We start from the raw sequence: 13125 nt of genomic DNA on the forward strand, positions 1-13125 counted from the left end.
CTGGTTCGGGGAACTGGCTACTTTTTTAACAAGCGGTTCCATTGAACTGGGGAGAACCGGCTGAATCCCACCCCTGGGACCATGCATACCAGGTTAGGGGTGTGGGGGTCATGCATGCAAGGGTAGGGATGAGAGGGCCATGCATACCAGGATCGTGATGAGGGGGCCATATATACCAGAATAGTTGATATTAGAACAGAATTGACCACATTTTTACGTCAATTTTTTTCTAACTTCCTCCTACAAAACCTAGGTGCATCTCATGGTCCAGTGCATCTTATAGTCTGAAAAATATGGTACTTAGAAAACCATGTATCATTTCCTTTGCACTTCACCAATACTTGCTACTTTGGGTTGGTATACAGCATAACATACAAATAAAATACATTTATGTTTCTGGGAGTAACATGAAAAAATGTGGAAAAGTTTATAGGGTATGAAAACTTTTTCAAGGCACTGTGTGTATACTGCACATTCATAGTCATGATTGTATCGAACTTCCATATTTTTCGGATTATAAGACACACTTTTTCCCCCCAATTTTGGGGGGAAAATGGGGGTGCGTCTTATAATGCGGATATACCTTACTGGGTCCCAGGGTCACTGCTGGAGGAGGCAAGAGTGGAGCGTTGCTGCAGACCCCCCACATCACCAAACACCCGCAGTGGTTGCGGCCTGCAGCAACGCTCCACTCTTGCCTCCTCCAGCAGTGACCCTGGGACCCCGCTTCACCATAGCCATCACCCCCGGTAAGCAATAAGACACAAGGATTGTAAGGGGCACCATCATTATAATTTTAAAAAAGTTTTTTCCTATTTTTCTCTTCAAAATTTGGGGTGTGTTTTATAAACTGCAAAATACGGTATATTTTACTCTCATCTTAGAAATAAATCTTTTTGTACAATTTTGCTTTACCTTTCTATTGTGTTATCTTTCTCATCATTGTTCTTCCTGAAAAAAATAAAGCATGTAAGTTTAGAATAAACCAGTAAAATTAATGTTACTATTTTCTAACTTAACCATTTGCATACTAATGGTCAATGTTATACATCACAGTGGTAAGTTCTTTAATGAAAGGTGCAGCGATTTATATTTCTGTATTAATAATTATCGATTGTATTCCATAATCAATTATTTTGAATACAAAATTAAATTAACTGTTTTAACTGTTTATTTTTCTTTTTTTCCCGCAACCACTAGGGGTGACATTTGGAGCTGCCAAGACACTTGGGGCTGCCATGTGCTGGTGTATAACAACACTTACAGACTTCAAATATAGCAGCCTCTGTACATAGGAGTCTGCGGTCACTATCCAACTGCATCTCCTACACTGTGGCTGCCTCCTGCAGCGACATGGGCTCGCCTACCGTCTGTCCACTTCTTTTTTTGGGGGCTGAGGGTGGAGCAATTAGAATTTCTGCTATGGAGCCCCATGATTTCTATGTACGCCCATGGTAATACCACACAGATTTGTGTATCTAACGCCTATCATGGTGATACCCCCTCCCCAGAGTCATGTATTTAATGCCCATTGTATTACACAACGGCTCCTATAGAAGTAGACCGTGCAGAATCACACATTTAAGGGAGTAATAGTGTAATGTGTGACCCCGCTCTGTCCACTTTTATGGGAGTAGTGGTGTAATGCATGACCCTGTTCCATCCACTTCTATGGGAGCAGTGGTGAAATGTGTGACCCTGCTCTGTCCACTTCAATGGGAGCAGTGGTGTACTGCGTTACCCTGCTTTGTCTACTTCTCTGGGAGTAGTAATATAGTGGACAAAGCAGGGTCACACAATACACCACTGCTCTCATAGAAGTGGATGGAGCAGGGTCACACATTTCTAAGTGACTAGCAGTGTAATGCATTGACCCTGCTCCATCCACTTCTATGGGAGCAGTGGTGTAATGTGTGGTCTCGATCTGGCTATTTCTATGGGAGCAGCAATGTAGTGGACAAAGCGAAGTCACACATTACAACACTGCTCGCATAGAAGTGGATGAAGCGGGGTCACACATTACATACATTAGATACTGTGTATCTAATCCCATCCTGTGTGATACACTCCACTGAGCTCAATATCTAATCCCACCATGTGATACACTACGCATGCCTACATCTAATCACAGCGCGTGATACATTCCGCATATCTAACCCCAGCTTATGATATAGCGCGCAGCACCAACTAACAGAATTAGTGTTGCCGGCCGTCATTGGTAACTCTGTCTACTTGTCAGTTTCATTTTGCAGTTACCAACAAAATGGCTCCTCACTGTGATCCTAAACTTCATCCTCTCTTATCCTTTTGCATACTCAACAGTATCACTGTGCTTGATTGGCCAGCAAACTAGTCTGACCTTAACCCCATAGAGAATCTATGGATGGGGTATTGTTTTTCCAAACAATTTTATTAACATTTTCAACCAAAACAAGAATAGAGAGCAAGGTTAACATAAATGCAATGGCATTAAACATTCATGAAGCATAAAAGTAAAAACAGAATAAAATATAATAACAAAACAATAAATACAGTAAATTCTTATGGAAATATTTCCAGCCAGCGAGACCATTTTTTCAAAAAGGAAGGAAAGCAGCCAATTCAGTAACTCCAATTTTTGTTCATAGGATTTATGCAAAGCCAGTTTGTCAATAATTTCTTGTGAACAGGGTATTTTAGAAGATTTCCAAAAAAAATCAATAGCATTCTTAGAAACTAAAAGCAGATGTATAACAAGTTTCCTAAAAGGTGGAGTCAATTGATCTGCATTCAACGAAAGCAAGGCCAACTGAGGAGACAGAGAAAAATCTGAATGTTTTAACCCCTTTCTGCCATTGGACGTAATATTCCGTCCATGTGGGGTGGGCCTTAATTCCCAAGGACGGAATATTACGTCCAGCGCGATCGGCCGCGCTCACGGGGGGAGCGCCGCCGATCGCGGCCGGGTGTCAGCTGCTTATCGCAGCTGACATCCGGCACTATGTGCCAGGAGCGGTCACGGACCGCCCCCGGCACATTAACCCCCGGCACACCGCGATCAAAGATGATCGCGATGTGCCGGCGGTGCAGGGAAGCATCGCGCAGGGAGGGGGCTCCCTGCGGGCTTCCCTGAGACCCCCGCAGCAACGCGATGTGATCGCGTTGCTCCGGGGGTCTCCTACCTCCCTCCCTGCAGTAAGTCCCGGATCCAAAATGGCTGCGGATCCGGGTCCTGCAGGGAGGGAGGTGGCTTACCAAGTGCCTGCTCAGAGCAGGCACTTGGTAACGCTGCACTGCTCTCAGACAGATCGGTGATCTGTCAGAGTGCTGTGCAAACTGGCAGATCACCGATCTGTATTGTCCCCCCCTGGGGCAAAGTAAAAAAAAAAATTTCCAAGTGTGTAAAAAAAAAAAAAAAAAAAAAATCCTAAATAATGAAAAAAAAAAAAAAATATTATTCCCATAAATACATTTCTTTATCTAAATAAAAAAAACAAAACAATAAAAGTACACATATTTAGTATCTCCGCGTCCGTAACGACCCGACCTATAAAACTGGCCCACTAGTTAACCCCTTCAGTAAACACCGTAAGAAAAAAAAAAAAAAAACGAGGCAAAAAACAACGCTTTATTATCATACCGCCAAACATAAAGTGGAATAACACGCGATCAAAAAGACGGATATAAATAACCATGGTACCGCTGAAAGCGTCATCTTGTCCCGCAAAAAACGAGCCACCATACAGCGACAACAGCAAAAAAATAAAAAAGTTATAGTCCTCAGAATAAAGCGATGCAAAAATAATTATTTTTTTCTATAAAATAGTTTTTATCGTATAAAAGCGCCAAAACATAAAAAAATGATACAAATGAGGTGTCGCTGTAATCGTACTGAACCGAAGATTAAAACTGCTTTATCAATTTTACCAAACGCGGAACGGTATAAACGCCTCCCCCAAAAGAAATTCATGAATAGCTGGTTTTTGGTCATTCTGCCTCACAAAAATCGGAATAAAAAGCGATCAAAAAATGTCACGTGCCCGAAAATGTTACCAATAAAAACGTCAACTCGTCCCGCAAAAAACAAGACCTCACATGACTCTGTGGACTCAAATATGGAAAAATTATAGCTCTCAAAATGTGGTAACGCAAAAAATATTTTTTGCAATAAAAAGCGTCTTTCAGTGTGTGACGGCTGCCAATCATAAAAATCCGCTAAAAAACCCGCTATAAAAGTAAATGAAAAAAATGTATTTATTTCCATTTTCCCATTAGGGTTAGGGCTAGGGTTAGGGTTAGGGCTAGGGCTAGGGTTAGGGTTAGGGTTAGGGCTAGGGCTAGGGTTAGGGCTAGGGTTAGGGCTAGGGTTAGGGCTAGGGCTAGGGCTAGGGTTAGGGCTAGGGCTAGGGTTAGGGCTAGGATTAGGGCTAGGGTTAGGGCTAGGGTTAGGGCTAGGGTTAGGGTTAGGGCTAGGGCTAGGGTTAGGGCTAGGGTTAGGGCTAGGGTTAGGGCTAGGGTTAGGGCTAGGGTTAGGGTTGGGACTAGGGTTAGGGTTAGGGCTAGGGTTAGGGTTGGGGCTAGGGTTAGGGCTAGGGTAAGGGCTAGGGTTAGGGTTAAGGCTACAGTTAGGGTTGGGGCTAAAGTTAGGGTTAGGGTTTGGATTACATTTGCGATTGGGATTAGGATTAGGGGTGTGTCTGGGTTAGAGGTGTGGTTAGGGTTACCGTTGGGATTAGGGTTAGGGGTGTGTTTGGATTAGGGTTTCAGTTATAATTGGGGGGTTTCCACTATTTAGGCACATCAGGGGGATCTCCAAACGCGACATGGCGACCGATCTCAATTCCATCCAATTCTGCATTGAAAAAGTAAAACAGTGCTCCTTCCCTTCCGAGCTCTCCCGTGTGCCCAAACAGGAGTTTACCCCAACATATGGGGTATCAGCGTACTCAGGACAAATTGGACAACAACTTTTGGGGTCCAATTTCTCCTGTTACCCTTGGGAAAATACAAAACTGGGGGCTAAAAAATAATTTTTGTGGGAAAAAAAGAGATTTTTTATTTTCACGGCTCTGCGTTATAAACTGTAGTGAAACACTTGGGGGCTCAAAGTTCTCACAACACATCTAGATAAGTTCGTGGGGGGGTCTAGTTTCCAACATGGGGTCACTTGTGGGGGTTTCTACTGTTTAGGTATATTAGGGGCTCTGCAAACGCAATGTGACGCCTGCAGACCATTCCATTTAAGTCTGCATTCCAAATGGCGCTCCTTCCCTTCCGAGCCCTCCCATGCGCCCAAACGCTGGTTCACCCCACATATGGGGTATCAACGCACTCAGGACAAATTGGACAACAACTTTTGGGGTCCAATTTCTCCTTTTACCCTCGAGAAAATACAAAACTGGGGGCTAAAAAATAATTTTGAGGGGAAATTTTTTATTTTATTTTCACGGCTCTGCGTTATAAACTGTAGTGAAATACTTGGGGGCTCAAAGTTCTCACAACACATCTAAATAAGTTCCTTGGGGGGTCTAGTTTCCAATATGGGGTCACTTGTGGGGGGTTTCTACTGTTTAGGTACATTAGGGGCTCCGCAAACACAATGTGACGCCTGCAGACCATTCCATCTAAGTCTGTATTCCAAATGGCTCTCCTTCCCTTCCGAGCCCTCCCATGCGCCCAAACGCTGGTTCTCCCCCACATATAGGGTATCAGCGCACTCAGGACAAATTGCACAACAACTTTTGGGGTCCAATTTCTCCTGTTACCCTCAGGAAAATACAAAACTGGGGGCTAAAAAATTATTTTTGTGGGAAAAAAATTTTGTTTTATTTTTACGGCTCTGCATTATAAACTTCTGTGAAGCTCTTATTGGGTCAAAGTGCTCACCACACATCTAGATAAGTTCCTTAGGGGGTCTACTTTTCAAAATGGTGTCACTTGTGGGGGGTTTCAATGTTTAGGTACATCAGTGGCTCTCCAAACGCAACATGGCGTCCAATCTCAATTCCTGTCAATTTTGCATTGAAAGGTCAAACGGCGCTCCTTCCCTTCCGAGCTCTCCCATGCGCCCAAACAATGGTTTACCCCCACATATGGGGTATCAGAGTACTCAGGACAAATTGTGCCACAACTTTTGTGGTCCAATTTCTTCTCTTACCATTGGGAAAATAAAAAATTGGGGGCGAAAAGATAATTTTTGTGAAAAAAAAATGATTTTTTATTTTTACGGTTCTGCATTATAAACTTCTGTGAAGCACTTGGTGGGTCAAAGTGCTCACCACACCTCTAGATAAGTTCCTTAGGGGGTCTACTTTCCAAAATGGTGTCACTTGTGGGGGGTTTCAATGTTTAGGCACATCAGTGGCTCTCCAAACGCAACATGGCGTCTCATCTCAATTCCTGTCAATTTTGCATTGAAAGGTCAAACGGCGCTCCTTCCCTTCCGATCTCTCCCATGCGCCCAAACAATGGTTTACCCCCACATATGGGGTATCAGCGTACTCAGGACAAATTGTGCCACAACTTTTGTGGTCCAATTTCTTCTCTTACCATTGGGAAAATAAAAAATTTGGGGCGAAAAGATAATGTTTGTGAAAAAAAATGATTTTTTATTTTTACGGTTCTGCATTATTAACTTCTGTGAAGCACTTGGTGGGTCAAAGTGCTCACCACACCTCTAGATAAGTTCCTTAGGGGGTCTACTTTCCAAAATGGTGTCACTTGTGGGGGGTTTCAATGTTTAGGCACATCAGTGGCTCTCCAAACGCAACATGGCGTCCCATCTCAATTCCAGTCAACTTTGCTTTGAAAAGTCAAATGGCGCTCCTTCCCTTCCGAGCTCTGCCATGCGCACAAACTGTGGTTAACCCCCACATATGGGGTATCAGCGTACTCAGGACAAATTGTACAACAACTTTTGCGGTCCATTTTCTCCTGTTACCCTTGGCAAAATAAAACAAATTGGAGCTGAAGTAAATTTTTTGTGAAAAAAAGTTAAATGTTAATTTTTATTTAAACATTCCAAAAATTCCTGTGAAGCACCTGAAGGGTTAATAAACTTCTTGAATGTGGTTTTGAGAACCTTGAGGGGTGCAGTTTTTAGAATGGTGTCACACTTGGGTATTTTCTATCATATAGACCCCTCAAAATGACTTCAAATGAGATGTGATCCCTAAAATAAAATGGTGTTGTAAAAATGAGAAATTGCTGGTCAACTTTTAACCCTTTTAACTCCCTAACAAAAAAAAATTTTTGGTTCCAAAATTGTGCTGATGTAAAGTAGACATGTGGGAAATGTTACTTATTAAGTATTTTGTGTGACATATCTCTGTGATTTAATTGCATAAAAATTCAAAGTTGGAAAATTGCGAAATTTTCAAAATTTTCGCCAAATTTCCGTTTTTTTCACAAATAAACGCAGGTAATATCAAAGAAATTTTACCACTATCATGAAGTACAATATGTCACGAGAAAACAATGTCAGAATCACCGGGATCCGTTGAAGCGTTCCAGAGTTATAACCTCATAAAGGGACAGTGGTCAGAATTGTAAAAATTGACCCGGTCCATAATGTGCAAACCACCCTTGGGGGTAAAGGGGTTAATGTACCAAGATGGCGGCGCGTGTGGTGCTGTCGGCGTGCAGATCTGCCGGTGAGGCGGTGACCGTGTGGCGGCGGGGGGAGGGGGTGTAATCAGACCGAGGGGAGGAGGCTAGGGCCGGGCGCCCCCTGGTGGCCACTGGAGGTCCTGTGACTGTAGAAGACACATGTGGTGCAGGGTGACCCCTCCTGTGACCTCTGACCCCCCAGGAGTCTGACCTCTGCTCTGTGGTCTGGGATTAACCTCTTCAGTGCCAGCAATCAGAGTTTTCTATTGATGACAATGGACATTTATTGCCAGAATTAAATGTTGCTCTCCGCCCTCCTGTCTAGATCACACCTCACCACCTGCACGCTTGACCCGCTCCCGTCCCACCTCATCCCAAACCTTGCCACAGTCTTCATCCCAACCCTCACCCATCTCTTCAGCCTCTCACTCACAGCTGGTGTCCTCCCCTCATCCTCCACGCATGCCCCGATCACATCCATCCTCAAGAAGCCTCCCTGAGCCGTCTTCTGTGTCCAGCTATTGCCCGATATCTCTTCTCCATTATTGATCTGTCCTCCCACCGCTCCTCCTCCTGCTCCCTAATGACCGCTTACAATCTGGCTTCCAACCGCATCATTCCACTGAAACTGCCCTAACTAAGATCACTAATGACCTACTAACTGCCAGGAGCAAGCGACACTACTCTGTCCTCCTCCTCCTGGACCTGTCATCTGCCTTCTATATTACTCTGTCCTCCTCCTGGACCTGTCCTCTGCCTTTTATATTACTCTGTCCTCCTCCTCCTGGACCTGTCCTCTGCCTTCTACACTACTCTGTCCTACTCATCCAGGACCTGTCCTCTGCCTTCTACACTACTCTGTCCTCCTCCTGGACCTGTCCTCTGCCTTCTACACTACTCTGTCCTCCTCCTCCAGGACCTGTCCTCTGCCTTCTACACTACTCTGTCCTCTTCCTCCAGGACCTGTCCTCTGCCTTCTACACTACTCTGTCCTCCTCCTCCTCCTGGACCTGTCCTATGCCTTGTACACTACTCTGTCCTCCTCCTCCAGGACCTGTCCTCTGCCTTCTACACTACTCTGTCCTCCTCCACCAGGACCCGTCCTCTGTCTTCTACATTACTGTCCTCCTCCTCCTGGACCTGTCCTCTGCCTTGTACACTAATCTCTCCTCCTCCTCCTGGACCTGTCCTCTGCCTTCTACACTACTCTGTCCTCCTCCTCCAGGACCTGTCCTCTGCCTTCTACACTACTCTGTCCTCTTCCTCCAGGACCTGTCCTCTGCCTTCTACACTACTCTGTCCTCCTCCTCCTCCTGGACCTGTCCTATGCCTTGTACACTACTCTATCCTCCTCCTCCAGGACCTGTCCTCTGCCTTCTACACTACTCTGTCCTCCTCCTCCTGGACCTGTCCTCTGCCTTCTACACTACTCTGTCCTCCTCCTCCTGGATCTGTCCTCTGCCTTGTACACTAATCTCTCCTCCTCCTCTTGGACCTGTCCTCTGCCTTCTACACTACTCTGTCCTCCTCCTCCTGGACCTGTCCTCTGCCTTGTACACTACTCTGTCCTCCTCCTTCTGGACCTGTCCTCTGCCTTGTACACTACTTTGTCCTCCTCCTCCTGGACCTGTCCTCTGCCTTGTACACTACTCTGTCCTAATCCTCCTGGACCTGTCCTCTGCCTTCTACACTACTCTGTCCTCCTCCTCCTGGACCTGTCCTCTGCCTTGTACACTACTCTGTCCTCCTCCTCCTGGACCTGTCCTCTGCCTTGTACACTACTCTGTCCTCCTCCTCCTGGACCTGTCCTCTGCCTTTTACACTACTCTGTCCTCCTCCTCCAGGACCTGTCCTCTGCCTTCTACACTACTCTGTCCTCCTCCTCCTGGACCAGTCTTCTGCCTTTGACACTGTGGACCACTCCCCTCTGCTACAGATCCTCTCATTTCTTGGCATCACAGACTTGGCCCTTTTCTGGATCTCATCATATCTGACAGACTGAACATTCAGTGTCTCCCTCTCCCACACCTCCTGACTTTGCCCCTTGCCAGTCGGTGTTCCTCAAGGCTCAGTTCTAGGGCCCCTACTCTTCTCCATCTACACCTTCGGCCTAGGACAGCTCATAGAATCACACGGTATGCAGTACCATCTCTATGCTGATGACAGGAAGATCTACCTATCCGGACCTGACCTCACCTCCTTAGTCACCAATATCCCGCACTGTCTCTCTGCTATTTCAGCCTTCTTTTCTGCTCCTTTTCTAAAACTAAACATGGACAAAACAGAATTTATCATCTTTCCCCATCTCAGTCTACCACTCCTCCACCAGACCTGTCTAACAATGTCAATGGCTGCTCACTTTCCCCAGTCCCACAAGCCCGGTGCCTCAGGGTAATCGTCGACTCTGCCCTCTCCTTCAAGCCTCATATCCAAACCCTTGCCTCCTCCTGCTGTCTCAAACTCAAAAATATCTCCTGCGCATTCCTTGACCGCGACACCACAAAACCCTAGTCCATGCCCTTATCATCTCCCGCCTCGACTACTGCAACCTCCTTCTCTCTGGCCTCCCCTCTAGCACTCTCGCACCCCTCCAATTCTTCCTACACTCAGCTGCCCGACTAATCCACCTGTCCCCCCGCTATTCCCCGGCCTCTCCCCTCTGTCAATCCCTTCACTGGCTCCCCATTGCCCAGAGACTCCAGTACAAAACCCTAACCATGACATACAAAGCCATCCACAACCTGTGTCCTCCATACATCTGTGACCTCGTCTCCTGGTACTTACCTGCACGCAACCTCCGATCCTCACAAGATCTCCTTCTCTACTCCTCTCTCATCTCTTCTTACCACATCCAAGACTTCTCCCGTGCTTCCCCCATACTCTGGAACTCTCTACTCCAACACATCAGACTCTTGCCTACCATAGAAACCTTCAAAAAGAACCTGAAGACCCACCTCTTCCGACAAGCCTACAGCCTGCAGTGATCCTGAACTTACTGAACTGCCGCACAACCTGCACAACCCTCTCCTAGTTTTTCATCTCCCATCCCCTGCAGACTGTGAGCCCTCGCGGGCAGGGTCCTCCCTCCTCACGTACCCGTGTGCCTTGTTTTTTGCTCATGTTTAATGTATTTGTCTATATTTGCCCCCTTCTCACATGTAAAGCGCCATGGAATAAATGGCGCTATAAAAATGTATAATAATAATAATAATAATAATAAATAAGAGAAGAGATTTCATCCCAAAAAGGTATAATACGTTAACAAAACCAAAACAGATGGGAAAGGCTACCATAATGTCCACAATCCCTCCAGCAGAGAGGGGAATTGGAAGGATTAATAAATGCTAAGCGAGACGGTAAATAATACCACCTAGAGATAAGTTTAAAATAAGACTCATGAAGAGCCATGGACATGGTGGCAGAATAAGTCAAGGACATGGCCAGTTCCCAATCATCTAGAGCTCTAGAAAGATTCAAAGTATATTCCAATTTGCTCATGTATGGGGATTTTATAATTTTGAAATCGTTATTAAACCACTGGTAGATATATTGAGTAGACTAAAATATGCTATGACCGGAGTTGCATAAAATATTAATCGCCGGCTCCGATAAAGGACGGCGCCAGTGGCCTCAAGAAATCCTTTAAAATAGTAAACTGCATAAAAGCCGATGAGAAAACACCAAACCTATCTTTAAGGTGGGTAAATTAAACAAACTTGTTACCATCAAAGATGTCATGTAGTTTAGAGATTCCCCAGTCAGCCCAACTTGAATGCAGATCAAACAAGAAAACAGTAGCCTCAAAAGAGAGGGGAAGTCTTAGCATAAGTTCAATCCTAGTGAAACCACTTTTAATTTTGAGAAATTTCCGCCATAACACAAGAACAGCTTAAAATATCGGATGATCATACCGAAGCAAAGACTTAGAGGTGAATAAATTGATAATAATATTACAAGGTGGAGAATTTCTATTCAAATATATTTCCAATTCCACCCATGAAGGTGTACGATCTGCAGACCACCAATATAGACTCTGTTTAATTAAATTAGAGAAATAATAGGCCAAAACATTAGGTAGACCCATACCCCCACGCAATTTATGTTTATACAGTTGATTAGAGGCTATACGAGCTCTCTTGTTGCCCCAAACAAACAGATTGAGGTGTGCCTGCAAACTGGTCAAATAGGAAGTAGAAACAAGTAAAGGAAGGGACCTGAAGATATAGAGGATCTTGGGAAGAATTATTGATTTTATAATAAGGCACCTTCCCCACCATGATAATACTTTATCATCATAAAATCTAAGCTCTTTAGAAATGGAAGCAATAAGAGAATCCAAATTGCTGGGAATCAAGGAGCTAAGGTTTCTAGAAAATCTCAGACCCAAATAAACAATATCCATCTCCGCCCAACCCCAGGGCGAAATATCCTTTATACTCCGGATTTGAGTATCAGTGAGGTTAAATTGAAAAATTTTCGACGTGGACTCTATTATTTTAAAATACGAAAAAAATGAAAATTTTTTAAGAAGGGTTTGCAAATGTGGAATAGAACGACAAGGATTGGTAAGGGACAAGAGAATATCATCAGCACATAAACTAACATATAGTTAGTAAGGCCGAAAAAAGACATTTGTCCATCCAGTTCAGCCTATATTCCATCATAATAAATACCCAGATCTACGTCCTTCTACAGAACCTAATAATTGTATGATACAATATTGTTCTGCTCCAGGAAGACATCCAGGCCTCTCTTGAACCCCTCGACTGAGTTCGCCATCACCACCTCCTCAGGCAAGCAATTCCAGATTCTCACTGCCCTAACAGTAAAGAATCCTCTTCTATGTTGGTGGAAAAACCTTCTCTCCTCCAGACGCAAAGAATGCCCCCTTGTGCCCGTCACCTTCCTTGGTATAAACAGATCCTCAGCGAGATATTTGTATTGTCCCCTTATATACTTATACATGGTTATTAGATCGCCCCTCAGTCGTCTTTTTTCTAGACTAAATAATCCTAATTTCGCTAATCTATCTGGGTATTGTAGTTCTCCCATCCCCTTTATTAATTTTGTTGCCCTCCTTTGTACTCTCTCTAGTTCCATTATATCCTTCCTGAGCACCGGTGCCCAAAACTGGACACAGTACTCCATGTGCGGTCTAACTAGGGATTTGTACAGAGGCAGTAACATAGTAACATAGTAACATAGTTAGTAAGGCCGAAAAAAGACATTTGTCCATCCAGTTCAGCCTATATTCCATCATAATAAATACCCAGATCTACGTCCTTCTACAGAACCTAATAATTGTATGATACAATATTGTTCTGCTCCAGGAAGACATCCAGGCCTCTCTTGAACCCCTCGACTGAGTTCGCCATCACCACCTCCTCAGGCAAGCAATTCCAGATTCTCACTGCCCTAACAGTAAAGAATCCTCTTCTATGTTGGTGGAAAAACCTTCTCTCCTCCAGACGCAAAGAATGCCCCCTTGTGCCCGTCACCTTCCTTGGTATAAACAGATCCTCAGCGAGATATTTGTAT

At 44.6% G+C, this 13125-nt stretch overlaps 1 protein-coding gene across 1 annotated transcript in view; it reads right to left on the reverse strand.

The window, feature by feature from the left end:
• SMIM24 (small integral membrane protein 24) overlaps window positions 1-13125 on the reverse strand; it is a 235993-nt gene that overhangs the window by 15885 nt on the left and 206983 nt on the right. Inside the window, exon 5 of the mRNA XM_069741840.1 lies at window positions 916-951. Within this exon, the coding sequence (XP_069597941.1) occupies window positions 916-951 (36 nt within the window). The remainder of the gene's footprint in view (window positions 1-915; window positions 952-13125) is intronic.

This window comes from Ranitomeya imitator, chromosome 1 (assembly GCF_032444005.1).
Source record: "Ranitomeya imitator isolate aRanImi1 chromosome 1, aRanImi1.pri, whole genome shotgun sequence".
Lineage (NCBI taxonomy): Eukaryota > Metazoa > Chordata > Amphibia > Anura > Dendrobatidae > Ranitomeya > Ranitomeya imitator.